The sequence below is a fragment of the Chrysemys picta genome, chromosome 3 (assembly GCF_011386835.1).
Source record: "Chrysemys picta bellii isolate R12L10 chromosome 3, ASM1138683v2, whole genome shotgun sequence".
Taxonomy (NCBI): domain Eukaryota; kingdom Metazoa; phylum Chordata; order Testudines; family Emydidae; genus Chrysemys; species Chrysemys picta.
This window is the reverse complement of record NC_088793.1, coordinates 17,513,603-17,529,499: the sequence shown is the minus strand read 5'-3', so window position 1 is coordinate 17,529,499 and position 15,897 is coordinate 17,513,603. Positions and strand designations below refer to the sequence as shown.

The 15,897-nt window shown below is 40.2% G+C and overlaps 1 protein-coding gene across 35 annotated transcripts in view; it reads left to right on the top strand.

Moving 5' to 3' along the window:
* The window catches only part of SUPT3H (SPT3 homolog, SAGA and STAGA complex component), a 445,969-nt gene that overhangs the window by 74,188 nt on the left and 355,884 nt on the right, over positions 1–15,897 (top strand). For 7 of the 35 annotated variants that reach the window (XM_065587530.1, XM_065587529.1, XM_065587528.1 and 4 more), the window contains one exon: positions 1,425–9,870. The exons of the other annotated variants lie outside the window; for them this stretch is intronic. In XM_065587530.1, coding sequence (XP_065443602.1) covers positions 5,085–6,149 — 1,065 coding nt within the window. In that variant the 5' untranslated portion in view covers positions 1,425–5,084 and the 3' untranslated portion in view covers positions 6,150–9,870. Of the gene's footprint in view, positions 1–1,424; positions 9,871–15,897 lie in introns of those variants that run through there. 35 annotated transcript variants of the gene reach the window in all.

Here is a 15,897-nt window from a genome sequence, read left to right as displayed (position 1 = left end):
TCAGAGTGCAGGGATGCTTTATAGTTGTGTATACGTACTTGTACAGTTTATTCTTGTTCTGCAGTTCCCAGAGTAACAGGCATAATCCGTGTGTAGTTAGTTCTCAGCCACACATTATTTATTATTATTATTATTTTTTTATTAGTTAATTTTGCATCTCACTATTGTGCTAGGGGATTTTACAAACTAAGACAGCAAAGTCAGTGACCTGAGGTGCTTGCAATAAAAACCTACCACCATGAAACAAAAGACTAAAACAAAAATGGAAATGAGGGCAGGATAGTATGCAATAAAAAGCAAGTGATTTGAGCAATTAGGGATAGTCACCACGTACTTTATGGTTCCACTTTCTGGATGGAGATATATATATATATATATAGAGAGAGAGAGAATACGCGCTTTAGTTTTCTTTAGGGCATGGGGAAAAACCATGGTTTGTAGACCTTCATTGTATATGAATCCTTGTATTCTGATTGGGTGTTGGTCATCCAATCAGAGTGCAAGGCATTCAATAATCTGTGTGTGTGAGAGACACTCTAAAGTTCTAGGATTATCTCTTTAAAGCCTCGAATATATGAGTCACTGTGAAGCAATGGCAACAGCTACAAGAGTAGCTGAGAGCTCTTTTTGTTCAGAATATCACTAGGTTCAGTTGTCACTGGGACTCGTGGTCTGTAACCATCTAATTTTTAAGTTCTCAGCCATTTTACCTTTACAGATTATACCCATGTGATAGGAAAGCATGTATCTATGTCTAACCAAGAGACCGAGACCAGGAATTCTCAAACTGGGGGTCAGGGGGTCGTGAGGTTATTACATGGGGGGGGGGGGGGGGTCGCGAGCTGTCAGCGCCACCCCAAACCCTGCTATGCATCCAGCATTTATAATGGTGGTAAATATATTAAAAAGTGTTTTTAATTTATAAGGGGGGGTCACACTCAGAAGCTTGCTATGTGAAAGGGGTCACCAGTACAAAAGTTTGAGAGCCACTGGTCCTAGACCATTGTGATCGTAGAGGTAACTCAGCCAATCACCACACAAATTGGCATACAACAATTTCATTGGTTGTATTGGGGGAGACTGCACAGATGGTGGATTACTTGGCCCGACAGTCAATGCTTTTAGCTACTGGTTTCTCAATATTTCTATGAATATACATAACTCTGCATTCTGGTTCCTTGTAATACATTGGCTCTATTCAGATTTTTCAAGCTGTTTGGTAGTGCCAAAGATGTTACATCAGATTTTCAGGCCCTTCAGTGGACGCAGAAAACTAAAATTTTTATCAGAGAAGGAAAAACTATGAGAAAGCAATGAAAATGAAACTGTCAAACTAAAAGGGAAAAATATTTTTTTAAATGATGTAATTATTGCATTTCTTTCAATCCTTCCTCCCATTTCTCTCTCTGGATTCCTCCCAATAGATCAGCAAGGCTCTTGTTCCCAGAATTTACTTCTATTGCACAATTCCATATCTGGTGAAAATCCTAGCCACTCTCTCCCAGTTCAAAAAATTTATTGCAGGTATGTGGAAAATAGCTTTGTAGGCTTGTAAGGAGGGAAATGTGCCCTGGAAAGGAGATGATACTGGGAATAGAAGGAGTAAAATTGAAGAGAGAAGGAAGGGGAGGGGGCAAGAAAGGATTTTTAAAATTCTTTAATGAGTTTATCTTTCAGCAGTATGGCAGGTTTTTTGGCGGGGTTGGGGTGGCTAAGACAGTAGGAGAAACCAAGGAACCAAAATTGAACACAGAAATGAACTGCCACAGACCCCTTACAAGTTGACACAATGGTTAGGGTTCTCGTAGAAGACCAAGAAAGTAGATGGAAGATTGTGGCAACTATGAAAGATAGAACCGAGGACAAACATCAGTGGAGCTGTGAAGAACATGAAAGATACTTGCTTGTTTTTAATGAGTGTGATGTATGCCTCTGTCAGATTACTAGTGTGTGTGCTGTGCCTCTTTCTGTTAGGCTGTCTACACAGCCCCTCAGGTTGGACTGTGAGGATGTGAATTGCAGAAAGCATTAGTGTGCTGTGTGTAACTTCTCTGTGTGCATGCTACAGATGTGAACTAAAAGGTACCTACTTCATGTTAACTTAGTCCTCTGTAAAGAGGACTAATGCAAACTGGGTTCTCTTTAGATTTTGCTGGAGCATCCACATGGGGGAATTATGGTGCAATATGCTAGTGTGCACTGCAGTTCAAATCCCGTAGTCTAAACTGTGGGACCATGTAGATTAACCCTCAGATTACTATTATGGGGTCAGTTACATGGCTGTAAAGTGCTAACTCAGTCCTGGACGGTTTTATGCATCTGCAGCAAGGCAGACAATGGTTGCAGATAGCCCAATCACTGATAATTAATAAACACTACAGATATCAATTCCTTTGAATATTTAAGTCCACAGTTTGAGCAATAGGCTGGTTGATAAATAGAAGTAAGGAGGAGGAATCGAAGCAGGGAATCAATGAAGAAAGAACTTGGAAACTGTTAAGAACCACAGTTCTGAAGCTGAGCGGGAGAGGCAGGATCTACAAAGAAAGAGACTATGAAATGGTCCTCAGAAGAGCTGGGATCCCAGGGCAAAGTTGGGCCTATCTAAATCTCAATGGATATTCTAAGCTTAGGTAAGAGGGGGGAGGGATAGCTCAGTGGTTTGAGCATTGGCCTGCTAAACCCAGGGTTGAGTTCAATCCTTGAGGGGGACACTTAGGGATCTGGGGCAAAATCAGTACTTGGTCCTGCTAGTGAAGGCAGGGGGCTGGACTCGATGACCTTTCAGGGTCCCTTCCAGTTTTATGAGATAGGTATATCTCCATATATTATATTAAGACAATATACATGTAGACCTTTCGTTATTTTAACCTTATATCTCTGATAGATTACTATATTTCCATGGATAAATAATATTTAGTTTTGAAGAAACTGGTGTCACTGTGTCTGCTTACTGTTCACAGCTCAAGAAGGGAAGTCTATAATAGGGACCGAACCCAATTGGCTGAGGAAACGTTGGTAAACAGAAGGGCTGTAATCTGGAGACCCAGTTGGTAGGGGTGAATCACAGGATTCCACTCTGAGAGAAGTGAAAGTGCTGGGCCTATCACTTGGAAGAGGTCTCATCGAAAGACTGAGTGAGGGATCAAAGGTACAATTTACCCTGGAACCATGACAGGAACCTTCCACTCTAGATAGGAACAGCAGGTATTCTTTATTTGTGCAGAGGGCTGGTAAAGGACACAAACAGACACAATATCGCAGTCAATGATCCAAAGAAGGGAGTTAAATGGAACCGCAGTAAAGAAGAGAAAGCACATAATTGTAATCAATGAGACTGTAGTGAGGACCATGGGCTGATTGGCCTGATAAAATAGAATAGTTTTGGTGCCTTCTGGGCACCAAAGATGATGGTATGACAAGGGAACTAGATATCCTAAAGAATTATGGATATTTCCTACTGATTACAATTCATGTGAGATCAAACTACCAATGAATTAAGATTTGTTATCACAAATGACAACAGGAAGCTTGGAAGAGAACTTATGATTCAAGTCATCTTGCAAGAAAATCCCTCTGAAGCCAAGTGTAAAGAAATAGTAAGGGTCCTGGATACCAGAAATGCATAATGAAAGGTTTCAGAGTAGCAGCCGTGTTAGTCTGTATCCGCAAAAAGAAGAACAGGAGGACTTGTGGCACCTTAGAGACTAACAAATTTATTAGAGCATAAGCTTTCGTGGACTACAGCCCACTTCTTCGGATGCATATAGAATGGAACATATATTTGAAGTTTTGAAAACTTCAAAAACAGACTCCAACGAGAAACTGCTGAGCTAGAATTGATATGCAAACTAGACACAATCAACTCCGGTTTGAATAAGGACTGGGAATGGCTGAGCCATTACAAACATTGAATCTATCTCCCCTTGTAAGTATGCTCACACTTGTTATCTAACTGTCTGTACTGGGCTAGCTTGATTATCACTTCAAAAGTTTTTTTTCTCTTAATTAATTGGCCTCTCAGAGGTGGTAAGACAACTCGCACCTGTTTATGCTCTCTGTATGTGTGTATATATATCTCCTCAATATATGTTCCATTCTATATGCATCCGAAGAAGTGGGCTGTAGTCCACGAAAGCTTATGCTCTAATAAATTTGTTAGTCTCTAAGGTGCCACAAGTCCTCCTGTTCTTCTTTTTGCAGAAATGCATAAGCCTTGCTGGAAAGGTGCAGGGCACTTGGATGCTTTTTGTGATAAGATCCGAGATGGGTTAAGTAGGCACCAATCCTAAAGCAGAAAGTAGGTTGTATGGGGTAAAGACCTCTTGGTTCAAAACCAGCTGCAGAGCTTTAAACTAGGTATTAGCCAGGATGGGCAGGAATGGTGTCCCTAGCCTCTGTTTCCCAGAAGCTCGGAATGAGCAACAGGATGTTAGTTCCCTCTGGGGCACCTGGCACTGGCCGCTGTCGGAAGACAGGATACTGGACTAGATGGTCCTTTGGTCTCACGCAGTAGGGCCGTTCTTATCAAAGGCAAAGCTTTTATTTAACTCATGTGGTCTGCCCTACTTTGTACATTAGACATCTGTGTAAAAGATGGAGCTGTTCTGAAACATAAGATGAAGAATAAGAAGAACATTAACTTTCATATAAATGCAAGGAATATGAGAGACAAGCAAGAACAACACGAATTATATGAAATTAAAGAAATTATCTTATGGGAATAGTGGAAAACTGAGTTGGGATACTTATCATAACTGGGATGTCGATATAGATGGGTATAACATACAGAGATGAGAAGTAAAAATGGAGTATCAGTGGTTGTAAACAATCTAGTTCAATGACTAGGAAGAATTACCTTCTGAGAATTATGAAACCCAATCTGACCATGAAAACAGATCCACCAACTTGAAAGGAATAAGGAAAAGCGTGATTGATCAGACTATGTGAAAAAAGATCCCAACAATACCAAAGTTTCCAAACTCAAGCCATAGATTCTGCTGCTCTCCTTTTGAAGAAAGGAGAGCAGCAGAATACGGACCCTGGACTTCAGAAAAGCAGACTTTGACTCCCTCAGGGAACAGATGGGCAGGATCCCCTGGGAGAATAACATGAAGGGCAAAGGGGTCCAGGAGAGCTGGCTGTATTTTAAAGAATCCTTATTGAGGTTGCAGGAACAAACCATCCCGATGTGTAGAAAAAATAGTAAATATGGCAGGCGACCAGCTTGGCTAAACAGTGAAATCCTTGCTGATCTTAAACGCAAAAAAGAAGCTTACAAGAAGTGGAAGATTGGACAAATGACCAGGGAGGAGTATAAAAATATTGCTCAGGCATGCAGGAGTGAAATCAGGAAGGCCAAATCACACTTGGAGTTGCAGTTAGCAAGAGATGTTAAGAGTAACAAGAAGGGTTTCTTCAGGTATGTTAGCAACAAGAAGAAAATCAAGGAAAGTGTGGGCCCCTTACTGAATGAGGGAGGCAACCTAGTGACCGAGGATGTGGAAAAAGCTAATGTACTCAATGATTTTTTTGCCTCTGTCTTCACGCACAAGGTCAGCTCTCAGATTGCTGCACTGTGCAGTACAGCATGGGGAGAAGGTGACCAGCCCTCTGTGGAGAAAGAAGTGGTTCGGGACTATTTAGAAACCCTAGACGTGCACAAGTCCATGGGGCCGGATGCGCTGCATCCGAGGGTGCTAAAGGAGTTGGCGGGTGAGATTGCAGAGCCATTAGCCATTATTTTTGAAAACTCATGGCGATCAGGGGAGGTCCCAGATGTCTGGAAAAAGGCTAATGTAGTGCCCATCTTTAAAAAAGGGAAGGAGGAGGATCCGGGGAACTACAGGCCAGTCAGCCTCACCTCAGTCCCTGGAAAAATCATGGAGCAGGTCCTCAAGGAATCAATTATGAAACATTTAGAGGAGAGGAAAGTGATCAGGAACAGTCAGCATGGATTCACGAAGGGGAAGTCGTGCCTGACTAACCTAATTGCCTTCTATGATGAGATAACTGGCTCTGTGGATGAGGGGAAAGCAGTGGATGTGTTATTCCTTGACTTTAGCAAAGCTTTTGATACGGTCTCCCACAGTATTCTTGCCGCCAAGTTAAAGAAGTATGGGCTGGATGAATGGACTGTAGCTGGCTAGATAGTCAGGCTCAACGGGTAGTGATCAATGGCTCCATGTCTAGTTGGCAGCCGGTTTCAAGCGGAGTGCCCCAAGGGTCGGTCCTGGGGCCGGTTTTGTTTAATATCTTTATTAATGATCTGGAGGGTGGTGTGGACTGCACTCTCAGCAAGTTTGCAGATGACACTAAACTAGGAGGCGTGGTAGATGCACTAGAGGGTAGGGATCGGATACAGAGGGACCTAGACAAATTAGAGGATTGGGCCGAAAAAAACCTGATGAGGTTCAACAAGGACAAGTGCAGAGTCCTGCACTTAGGACGGAAGAATCCCATGCACTGCTACAGACTAGGGACCGAATGGCTAGGTAGGAGTTCTGCAGAAAAGGACCTAGGGGTCACAGTGGACGAGAAGCTGGATATGAGTCAACAGTGTGCTCTTGTTGCCAAGAAGGCTAACGGCATTTTGGGCTGTATAAGTAGGGGCATTGCCAGCAGATCGAGGAACGTGATCGTTCCCCTTTATTCGACATTGGTGAGGCCTCATCTGGAATACTGTGTCCAGTTTTGGGCCCCACACTACAAGAAGGATGTGGAAAAATTGGAAAGAGTCCAGCGGAGGGCAACAAAAATGATTAGGGGTCTGGAGCACATGACTTATGAGGAGAGGCTGAGGGAACTGGGATTGTTTAGTCTCCAGAAGAGAAGAATGAGGGGGGATTTGATAGCAGCCTTCAACTACCTGAAGGGGGGTTCCAAAGAGGATGGAGCTCGGCTGTTCTCAGTGGTGGCAGATGACAGAACAAGGAGCAATGGTCTCAAGTTGCAGTGGGGGAGGTCCAGGTTGGATATCAGGAAAAACTATTTCACTAGGAGGGTGGTGAAACACTGGAATGCGTTACCTAGGGAGGTGGTGGAGTCTCCTTCCTTGGAGGTTTTTAAGGCCCGGCTTGACAAAGCCCTGGCTGGGATGATTTAGCTGGGAATTGGTCCTGCTTTGAGCAGGGGGTTGGACTAGATGACCTCTTGAGGTCCCTTCCAACTCTGATATTCTATGATTCTATGATGTAGTGTTCACCTGTAGGAGTGTATTAAAAGGCACCTTGGTTGCCAGTCTCAGCAAAATGGTCAAAGATTGAACTGGGATGGAGAATAAACCACATTCTTGACCACTTCTAGGGTTCCTTTAGGTCATGGTTTGAACCATTTTTTGCAGGAAGGTGACAGCCCTTCCATGCTGCTGTTTTACCTATTCTGTGCATTACGAAATTTATCATTTTTCTTATTGGCGTATGCAAACTTTTACTTTTTAAGAAAAAACTAGATGTGATTTTCTTGCTTTGTGAGGTCCAGGTTTGCCTTGTGTGGGTTTGAAACAGCTCTGCAGCAGTTTGTTTATATTTCAGTTTCAGGAAAAATGATACCAGTCTTCTGAGAAATGGAATATTTGCAATAAGAAGTGGCATCTTTACAAGTTAAACATAATAATCAAAGAGCTAAAAAATATTTGGTTGTCTTTCAGACAAACGTTACAGTGAAATAGTTGCTGTTTTACCATTAAGAGTTGGTGTAATTTATTTTTCTTTTTTAACTGGAGAACAAATCCAATTGGTTACTGCATAAAATTGAATCCCTATGTTTTTTGGTGTGGACAGAAGAAGGTTGTTATCTGTTGATTTCTGTATGTGGGAGCTACAGTAATTTAAACTATTTTTCCTTCGAGGTAATTGGATCAACTTGGACACCCATATATTGTTATTCTCTTAACTATGCTTAGAATGATGCATCTTTTTTTTCCTAGAAAAATTTCTGCTTTTGTACTTCATGAAATGCTTTTCTTTTCGCAAAGGTGCACTAGTAGGTTTCTCTAGATTAGATGAGAGGGAGCTACATAACCCAAAGTAGCAGAGTTAATTGAGACTTACTTTCTGCTAAATACATGTCAGTTAGTTAACTAACAGTCTGAACAGTTGGTAGACAGAAGATGAACTGTTACCACAAGCATCTTTCAATCTGTATTACGGCCAAAAAACCTACAGTAAAAGAATATTAAGATTGTGAAGTCAAGCATTCAGCAGTTAAGGAATGCAATAATTAAGGTTGCCTATGCATCTTTAAATCAGCCCCCTTGTGTGTATGCATTGTAATAGGCTTTTTAATTACATGATCATGTATTATTTTTTCCACAGGACCTGTGCCTCATTCAGTGCACAGAGTGGATGATGCTCAGTGTATGAACTGCTATTTAATATTTTGTTTTATCTTCATTTGTTCAGTGTGTGGCCACATGCCTTATTTACACCACACTAGTCAAACTTTGCTATGAAGACAGAATTTGAAATTTTCTCTTGGGCTTTTCTGTAACATTCATTGCAATATAAGAGTGATTAAGAAACATTAGAACATCAGAACTTACCTGTGGGGTAAGGGGATGGTATTATCTCTGTTTTAAAGATTGGGTACTGAGGTACAGAGAGACTGAGGTCAAAAGTATTTACTAATTTTGGGTGCCCAATTTGAGATGCTTAGGACCTTATTTTTCAGAGTACTTAGCATTACGTATCACTTTATATTTTCAAAGCTCATCTCCCATTCAGTTCAGTTGCAGTTGTGAGTGTTCTGCACTTGGGCAAATCAGATCCCAGGATCCCCTGCCTCATTCACTATACACCTTCCAACTTCTGAAATAAATGAGGCAGGGAACCTAAAAACAACAGCCTCCTTTACTACACAAGTCTGATTCATTCCCATATCAGGTCTATCTTGTGCTCTGAATGAGACTGGGTTCTGTAGAACCCAGTGCCACAGGATAGCTATAAGGCTAAGATTTTACTAGGATTTAGAAAAAGGAGTAGACATTTATAGAAATAATGAGAAATTCCATGGTTATATTTGATGATAAAGGGTAAATGGGATAACCTGGGTAATTATAGGGCTGATAGTCTGACATCGATCCTGGCAAGATAATGGAGTGGCTGATACGGAACTCAAAGAATTAAAGGAGGGTATTATAATTAATGCTAATCAGCATGCACTTATGAAAAACAGATTCTGTCTAACTTGATATCATTTTTTTGATGAGATTACAAGTTTGCTTCACAAAGATAATAGTATTGATGTAATAGAATTCTGTATGGTATTTGATTTGATACTGAGTAACATTTTGATTAAAATACTAGAAAGATACAGTTACCATGGTACACATTAAATGGATTAAAAGGTGGCTAATTGCTGGATCTCAAAATGTAATAGTAAACGGGGAGTCATCATCAAACGGCTGTGTTTGTAGTGGGATTAATTCTTGGTCCTATGCCATTGAGTAAAAATGTTAGTTACTTGGAAGAAAACATAGTCATCACTGATCAAGTTTTCAGATAACCACTGCCCAAGTTTGTGTGTCAATAATGAAGTGTACAGGTCACAGATAGAGTGTGATCTGGCTTGCTTGGTAAACTGGGCGCAAGCAAACAATGTGTGTTTTAATACGGCTAAATGTATACATCTTGGAAAAAATAATGTAGGCGATATTACAGGATAGGGGACTCTATCTTGAGAAGCAGTGATTCAAAAAAAAATTTGGGGGTGGGGGTGGTGGACAGTCAGCTGATCATGAGTAAGGCTATGATTTAGTCACAGGTATTTTTAGTAAGTCATGGACAGGTCACAGGCAATAACCCAAAAGTCACGTGCTGGTGTCCATGACTTTTACTACAAATATCTGGAACTAAATCTTAGCTGCTGGGGGCGGGGGGGATGCTTTTGGGGCTGCTGCTGCTTGGGGCGGGGGGGGCATGCTGTTAATCCTGGGGGGGACACTCCAGGCCCCACTGGGCTGGAGTGGAGTGGTCAGGGCTCTGCTGCTCCTGCTGGGGGTGGGGGGTGGCCCAGGCGCTGCCGCAGCTGCTGCTCTGGACAGGGGATGGGGGCCCGGGGCCCCACTACTGCTCCCAGACCACTACTCCGGGGCAGTGCCTGGGATCAGCTGCCTGGGGCTGCTGAGCAGTGGCTGATGTGTCTGGCCCCGGGGCCGCTCCAGCTGCTTGGGCGGTCTTGGGGTTAGCTGCACCAGCCGTTGCAAAAGTCATTGAGGTCCCGGAAAGTCATAGAATCCGTGACCTCCGTGAAAGACTTACAGCCTTAATCATGAGCTGCCAGTGTGATGCTGTGACCGAAAGGGCTAATGCAGGCCTTAAGTGCATCATAGGGAAATCTCAAGTAGGCATAGAGAGGTTATTTTACCTCTGTATTTGGCATTGGTGTGACCACGGCTGGAATACCGTGTTCAGTTCTGTTGTCCACAGTTTAAGAAAGATGTTGATAAATCGGAGAGGGTTAGAAAACTTGCCTTATAGTGATAGATTCAAGGAGCTCAATCTATGAGTTTAACAAAGAGAAGGTTAAGGGTGTTTTGATTACAGCCAGTAAGTACCTACATGAGGAACAAATATTTAATAATTAACTCTTCAGTATACAAGGGTATATCATGATCCATTGGGTGGAAGTTGAAGCAAGGCAAATTCAGACTGGAAATAAGGTGTAAATTTTTAACAGTTAGTATAATTAACCATTTAAACAATTTGCAAAGTGGTGAATTCTCCATCACTGACTACTTTTATATCAAGTTTGGATGTTTTTCTAAAAGACATGCTCTAGTAATTATTTTTGGGAAATTCTCTGGTCTGTGTTATACAGGTCAAAATAGATGATCACAGTGGTTATGTTTGGCCTTGGAATCTATGAATATTTTTTTTAGAAGGACATTCTTAACTTTCATGCGTAAAAAAAGGTATAAACCAGTCTCTATCTGATATGGGTAGGAAGAAACTTCTTTATTGGCAGGTTATTTCATAGTGGTCTACCAGGTGTTTTTTCATGTCTTCTGAAGCATCTGGAGCTAGCCACTTTGAGACTGGATAGTGGACTAAATGGACTACTGGTATGGCAATTCTATGTTCTTACACAGAGCAAAACTTAGTTTGGTTTGAAAAATGGACATGATTAACAACTTGGAAATCAGTGTATCTGTTTTTAGGATCAAGAACTGAGGTAACCATGCCTAGATTTGAATCTGTGGCTTCAAGAAGACTAAATATTTTGAACACACTGTATAAAGGAAGGTATGGGTGGCTGGTTAGCTTGCTAACCTGGGTTCAATTCCTTGTTCTGCCAAAATAGCGTGACCATAAACAAGTCACTTGTTCTTTTGTGGCCTGAGTTCCCAATCTGTAAAATGGGGATAACAGTACTTCCCTATCTAATAGATGTGTTGTGAGGATAAATGCATTAAAGATTGGAAACTATAGTAATGGGGGGATATGAGTACCTAAGATAATTAGATAGGTAAAGCACCAAGCTATTCCTTCCAGCAGAAATGTAAAATTTAATTGCAACAATGTGTATCTTCTCTATCTTTGTTTCTTCATCTACAGAAAATGCTTCTGCCAAACATTTTCCCTGTCTCAAGCCATCTCACTCTTTCTCTTCTTATGTACTCTTCTCAGATCAGTGTGGAAGGTGGTAGAGGTAGGATAAAGGAAGCAAATGTTTCTTCTTTGTGCATTGCTGCTCTTTGCTTCATTCAGCTAAACAGGACATCCAATAATGGTACTCAGAGTGCTTAATACAGTCAAATATTACCTGCTTATTTTCTAAACAGTTATCTCTGTTTTTACATATGACATAACTGAGAGGCTATAGAGTCTGGTTTTCAGAGTTGCTAAGCACCTGTACTTAAATTGCACTTAAAAGTGTGAGCTGTGGGTCCCTAGCACTTCTGAAAAACAGACCCTTAGTGACTTGTCAAAGGTCACACAGTAAATTAGAATTAAAAACAGGATTAGAATCCAGCTCTCATGATACCTAGGACCGTATTTAATGCACTATATCACAATGTCTTTGGTTTCAGAAAACTTGATTGAAATTCACGAGGAATATTAAATATGTTCATTAGAACTGAGATTATTTAAAAATAGCCCTAATTCAGTATTAAAATGTAAGAAATTGTATATCTGTACAGGACCTGGAATTGGGAACATAGCGTTTGACCAGTGATTTGTTGGCTTTCATATAGTCACTTAGCCTTTGTGTGCCTCTAGGCCTTATTCTCCTTTCGCTCTACCCTGATGTAATTCAGGAGTAACTCAGTTGAAGTAAATGCAGTTTCATTGCGAAGAAACAACTGTGAGAAGAGCAGGAAGGATGGTTTAGTGGATAGAGCACTGGACTGGGACTTGCGATTTGGGTTCAGTTACAGACTCAGCTACAGATGACATATGGCAAGTCACTCAGTCTTCTCTATTGATGATTCTGAGATGCTCTGATACAACTGTGGTGAAAGCCATCTAATTGTCTACACACAGATTGAATCAACCCCTATGTGTGTTTAATGGAGCCATTAGTTCTTATCTAATTGAAAGTACTATAGTGAGCATTGGCTAATATTTGTATTATAAAACTCTTAGAAGATGTATAATGCTCAAACAGTTGAAGTACCAGTTGTTAATATTTGTAACTAAATCCACAAAGTATTGAGTTATAGTGTACAAAAGATAAATCCCTACATTTCAGAATTTAATCCCTTTTTTTCCAGAGGGAATATGTTCTGGTCCCCCTCTGGAAACCCAGAAGAAGTCCCCATTTTTCTGTTGTTTTTTCTTCCACTATGAAAGCCCTGCATCTGAGCTAATCTCCTGGTCATTACTTGAGTCAGCCGATGGAATATTGTTAGTGACTATGCTACTTTCATGTTCTTGGCACTATGTTGCTACTGAGCCTCTAGTCCCACAGACTTTTTTAAACTAAAAGATTAATATAAAATAAAAGCATTTTACTTAATACTGTTTGTTACACAGGAGCCACAGAGCCATCATAGTATAGTCAGACTATTTATTTGTGATACAGTCAGTTTAGCTTTTTGCTCTGTAAAAGGCAGTGCTTTGAAGAGCACTTACAAATCTTTTGAAAAACAAGACATTTCAACTGAGATCAACATTTTGTTGTTAGAAATAGGATAACAGCTGTGACTTTGTAAGCTACTGTTAGTGGTTTTTAGAAGCTAATTTGTCAGCTAGCTGGCACGCTGAGCTCATTTGCCAAAAGAAGTTGATGTCATCTCCCATGTCGCTCTTTGTCAAAGAGAAGGGTCTTTTCTTTTACCAGTGATTGTCAAATTAAACATTGCAAGAAAGGCTATATGCCAATGACATTAGTTTTCTGTTTATGTAGTCTAATTTTAGACCATTCATGGGTGAAGACAAAACTGTATTGGTCTGTTGAAAGGTGATTAATCTTTTTTTGTATCTTCAGTTCATGATGTGTATATCTGTTTTGTATGCACTGGATAGAAAGACTTCTGGAGAACAGAAACTTTTAACAATTATTTTAAATTATTGCTACTTAAATCATTCTTACTGCATACAAGTCCACAGTTTAGGCTTGGTAATCATTATATGTCTGCACTTTCCAAGTGCCATATAGATCCATTTATTATTCCATTGTGCTTTAGCCATCACTTTAAAAATAAAACTTTTTTTTCATAGAAAGTGAAAAAGATAAAGAAATATATGTGGTTAGAAACTGACTTATAGTACTGCGCACTCTTCCTAATGGAAATTTTTAAACAGTTTTGCAGACTAACCTATCTCAAAAGAATCTATAGAACTGTAGTTACTGTGTGTGTGTGTGTGTGTGTATAAGTATGTACGTAAGTGTGTATAAGTGTAAAACATGCTCCAGTGGTTTGAGCCTAGTCAAGGACTTAGGAGACCTAGGTTCAAGTCCTTACTACAGACTTCTGTGATCTCTGTCAAGTCACAAAGGATATATCTACACTGCAGGTAGGCAGTCTTGAGCTATCATTAAAAACAGTAGTCTGGATGTACATTCTTTACCAGCTTGGGCTAGCCACCTGAGCATGGACCCAGGGGTTTTGGCCTGGTCTAAGCATGGGTGGCTAGACTGAGCCTTTTTGCCTGTGCAGCAACACCCATAGTGCTATTTGTTGTGCAGTAGCTTGAGCCACTAGGGTGAGTCTGTCTGCCTGGGCTTAGAGTCTTGCTTCCAGTTGCAGTGTAGACATGTGTTTTGAGGAGAAATATGTAAAAGATTGTGAGGTGTTCAGATACTACAGTAATGAGAGCTTCATAAGTATACTTCTGGGGGAATTCTGCGCCAAAAAATTAAAAATTCTATGCACAATATTTTAAAATTCTGCATATTTAATTTGTCAAAATAACAATATAATCACGTTGGTTTCAATTATTTTGGTAATTTATTTAAACTAAAATATAATGGATGGAGAATGGGAGTGGGGGAGCATTGGAGAAAATATCCAAATCCCCTTGCCTAATAGTAACGTAGCTAGGCTTGACCCTTTATTTCTAGTTATTAGTCAACAAATATATGCAGCCATATGCTCAGTGCTACATCAGAGGCAACTGAAGAGCAAGTGAGGGGTGGGGAATCAAGCTCACAGTTTATTTCCAGATAGGTCAGTAGCAAACAGTTCATGGAGCACATTTTGATAGGAAATTTTTTCAGTCCAAAAATTGAGTTCAATTCTAATCACTAAAACATCATAAGCATTTATAAGTCCATACTGTCCTTTAAACCACTCTGGCAATGTAAAGGAGCCTTAAAACTTTTACACCTGTTTTATACTCCTGGGGAAATTCACAAAGACAATGGGAAACAATTCACTAAACAGGCAGGCTGCTACAGTCTGCTCTGCCTGAGAGAGTAAAGCCTGCCCCAGGCCTACCTCCTCAGAAATACCCCGCCACGCCGAGTATGCCGCAATAGCATGCGAGAGGGACTGCCAAGCCCCCCCTGTATCTACCGGCTGCTCCAGGAGCCCAAACCAACCTCCTTGTGCTGATGGAGAAGGGCACATAACCACTCTTGCAGCTTCCCTTTGCTTCCCTATCAGAGTTAATTTTTCTGCAGGGAAATAAATAAATTTGCGGGGGGCATGAATTCTGCGCGCACACAATGACACAGAGTTCCCCCAGGAGTAATAAGTACCATAGATAGCTATAGAGCTACCTGTTATAGAACTACATACTGTTTAAAAATTGTATTATTGCTGGGTAAAATATCACTGCACATTAAAAGATGATACTGCAGTAAATACAAGGAAAAACTGAGGAAGATGAAGATGGACGAGTTAAAGTGCTTTAGTTATGTGGAGTAGTTAAGAAGAATGACCAAACCAGAATTCTACTTTAGTGTTTTAAAACATGCATACATTCACAGTATTTATTGCTATTACACTTTAGTTTTCAGTTGGATTTTTTTTTACAAAAAAAATATTGTTCATGTTACTGTTTTTGCTTTCTTCCTGTAACCAGTTTAATGTGTACCAAAAATCACAGGTTATAATAGTCGGACATTTTTAATTTAATTGAAATGTTAAGGCTTTGTAAACCGGCCTTCTTCGTATTTTAACCATGAAACTGAATGTTTCTTTGTAAATCTTTAACAATTCATTACAAATAATTTTACAATAAAAACTGAGTTTGTGGGCTTTACATAGTGCACTAATAGAAATTAATTGTGGTTGAATTGAATTCTGGAGAGGTTGCTAACAAAGTTCTTCCTTATTTTTTTAAATGATCATTAAGTAAAAGAAGATGAGTGTCATCAGACTGTTCTTTAAAAACATATTGGTTGATCTATAGTGTACACAGCATTTCTGTTGTAATTCATTGTTTGATTACTCCACATTTTTAAGATGAATTACTTTAAATGCTAAAATATTGTATGGTGTATTAA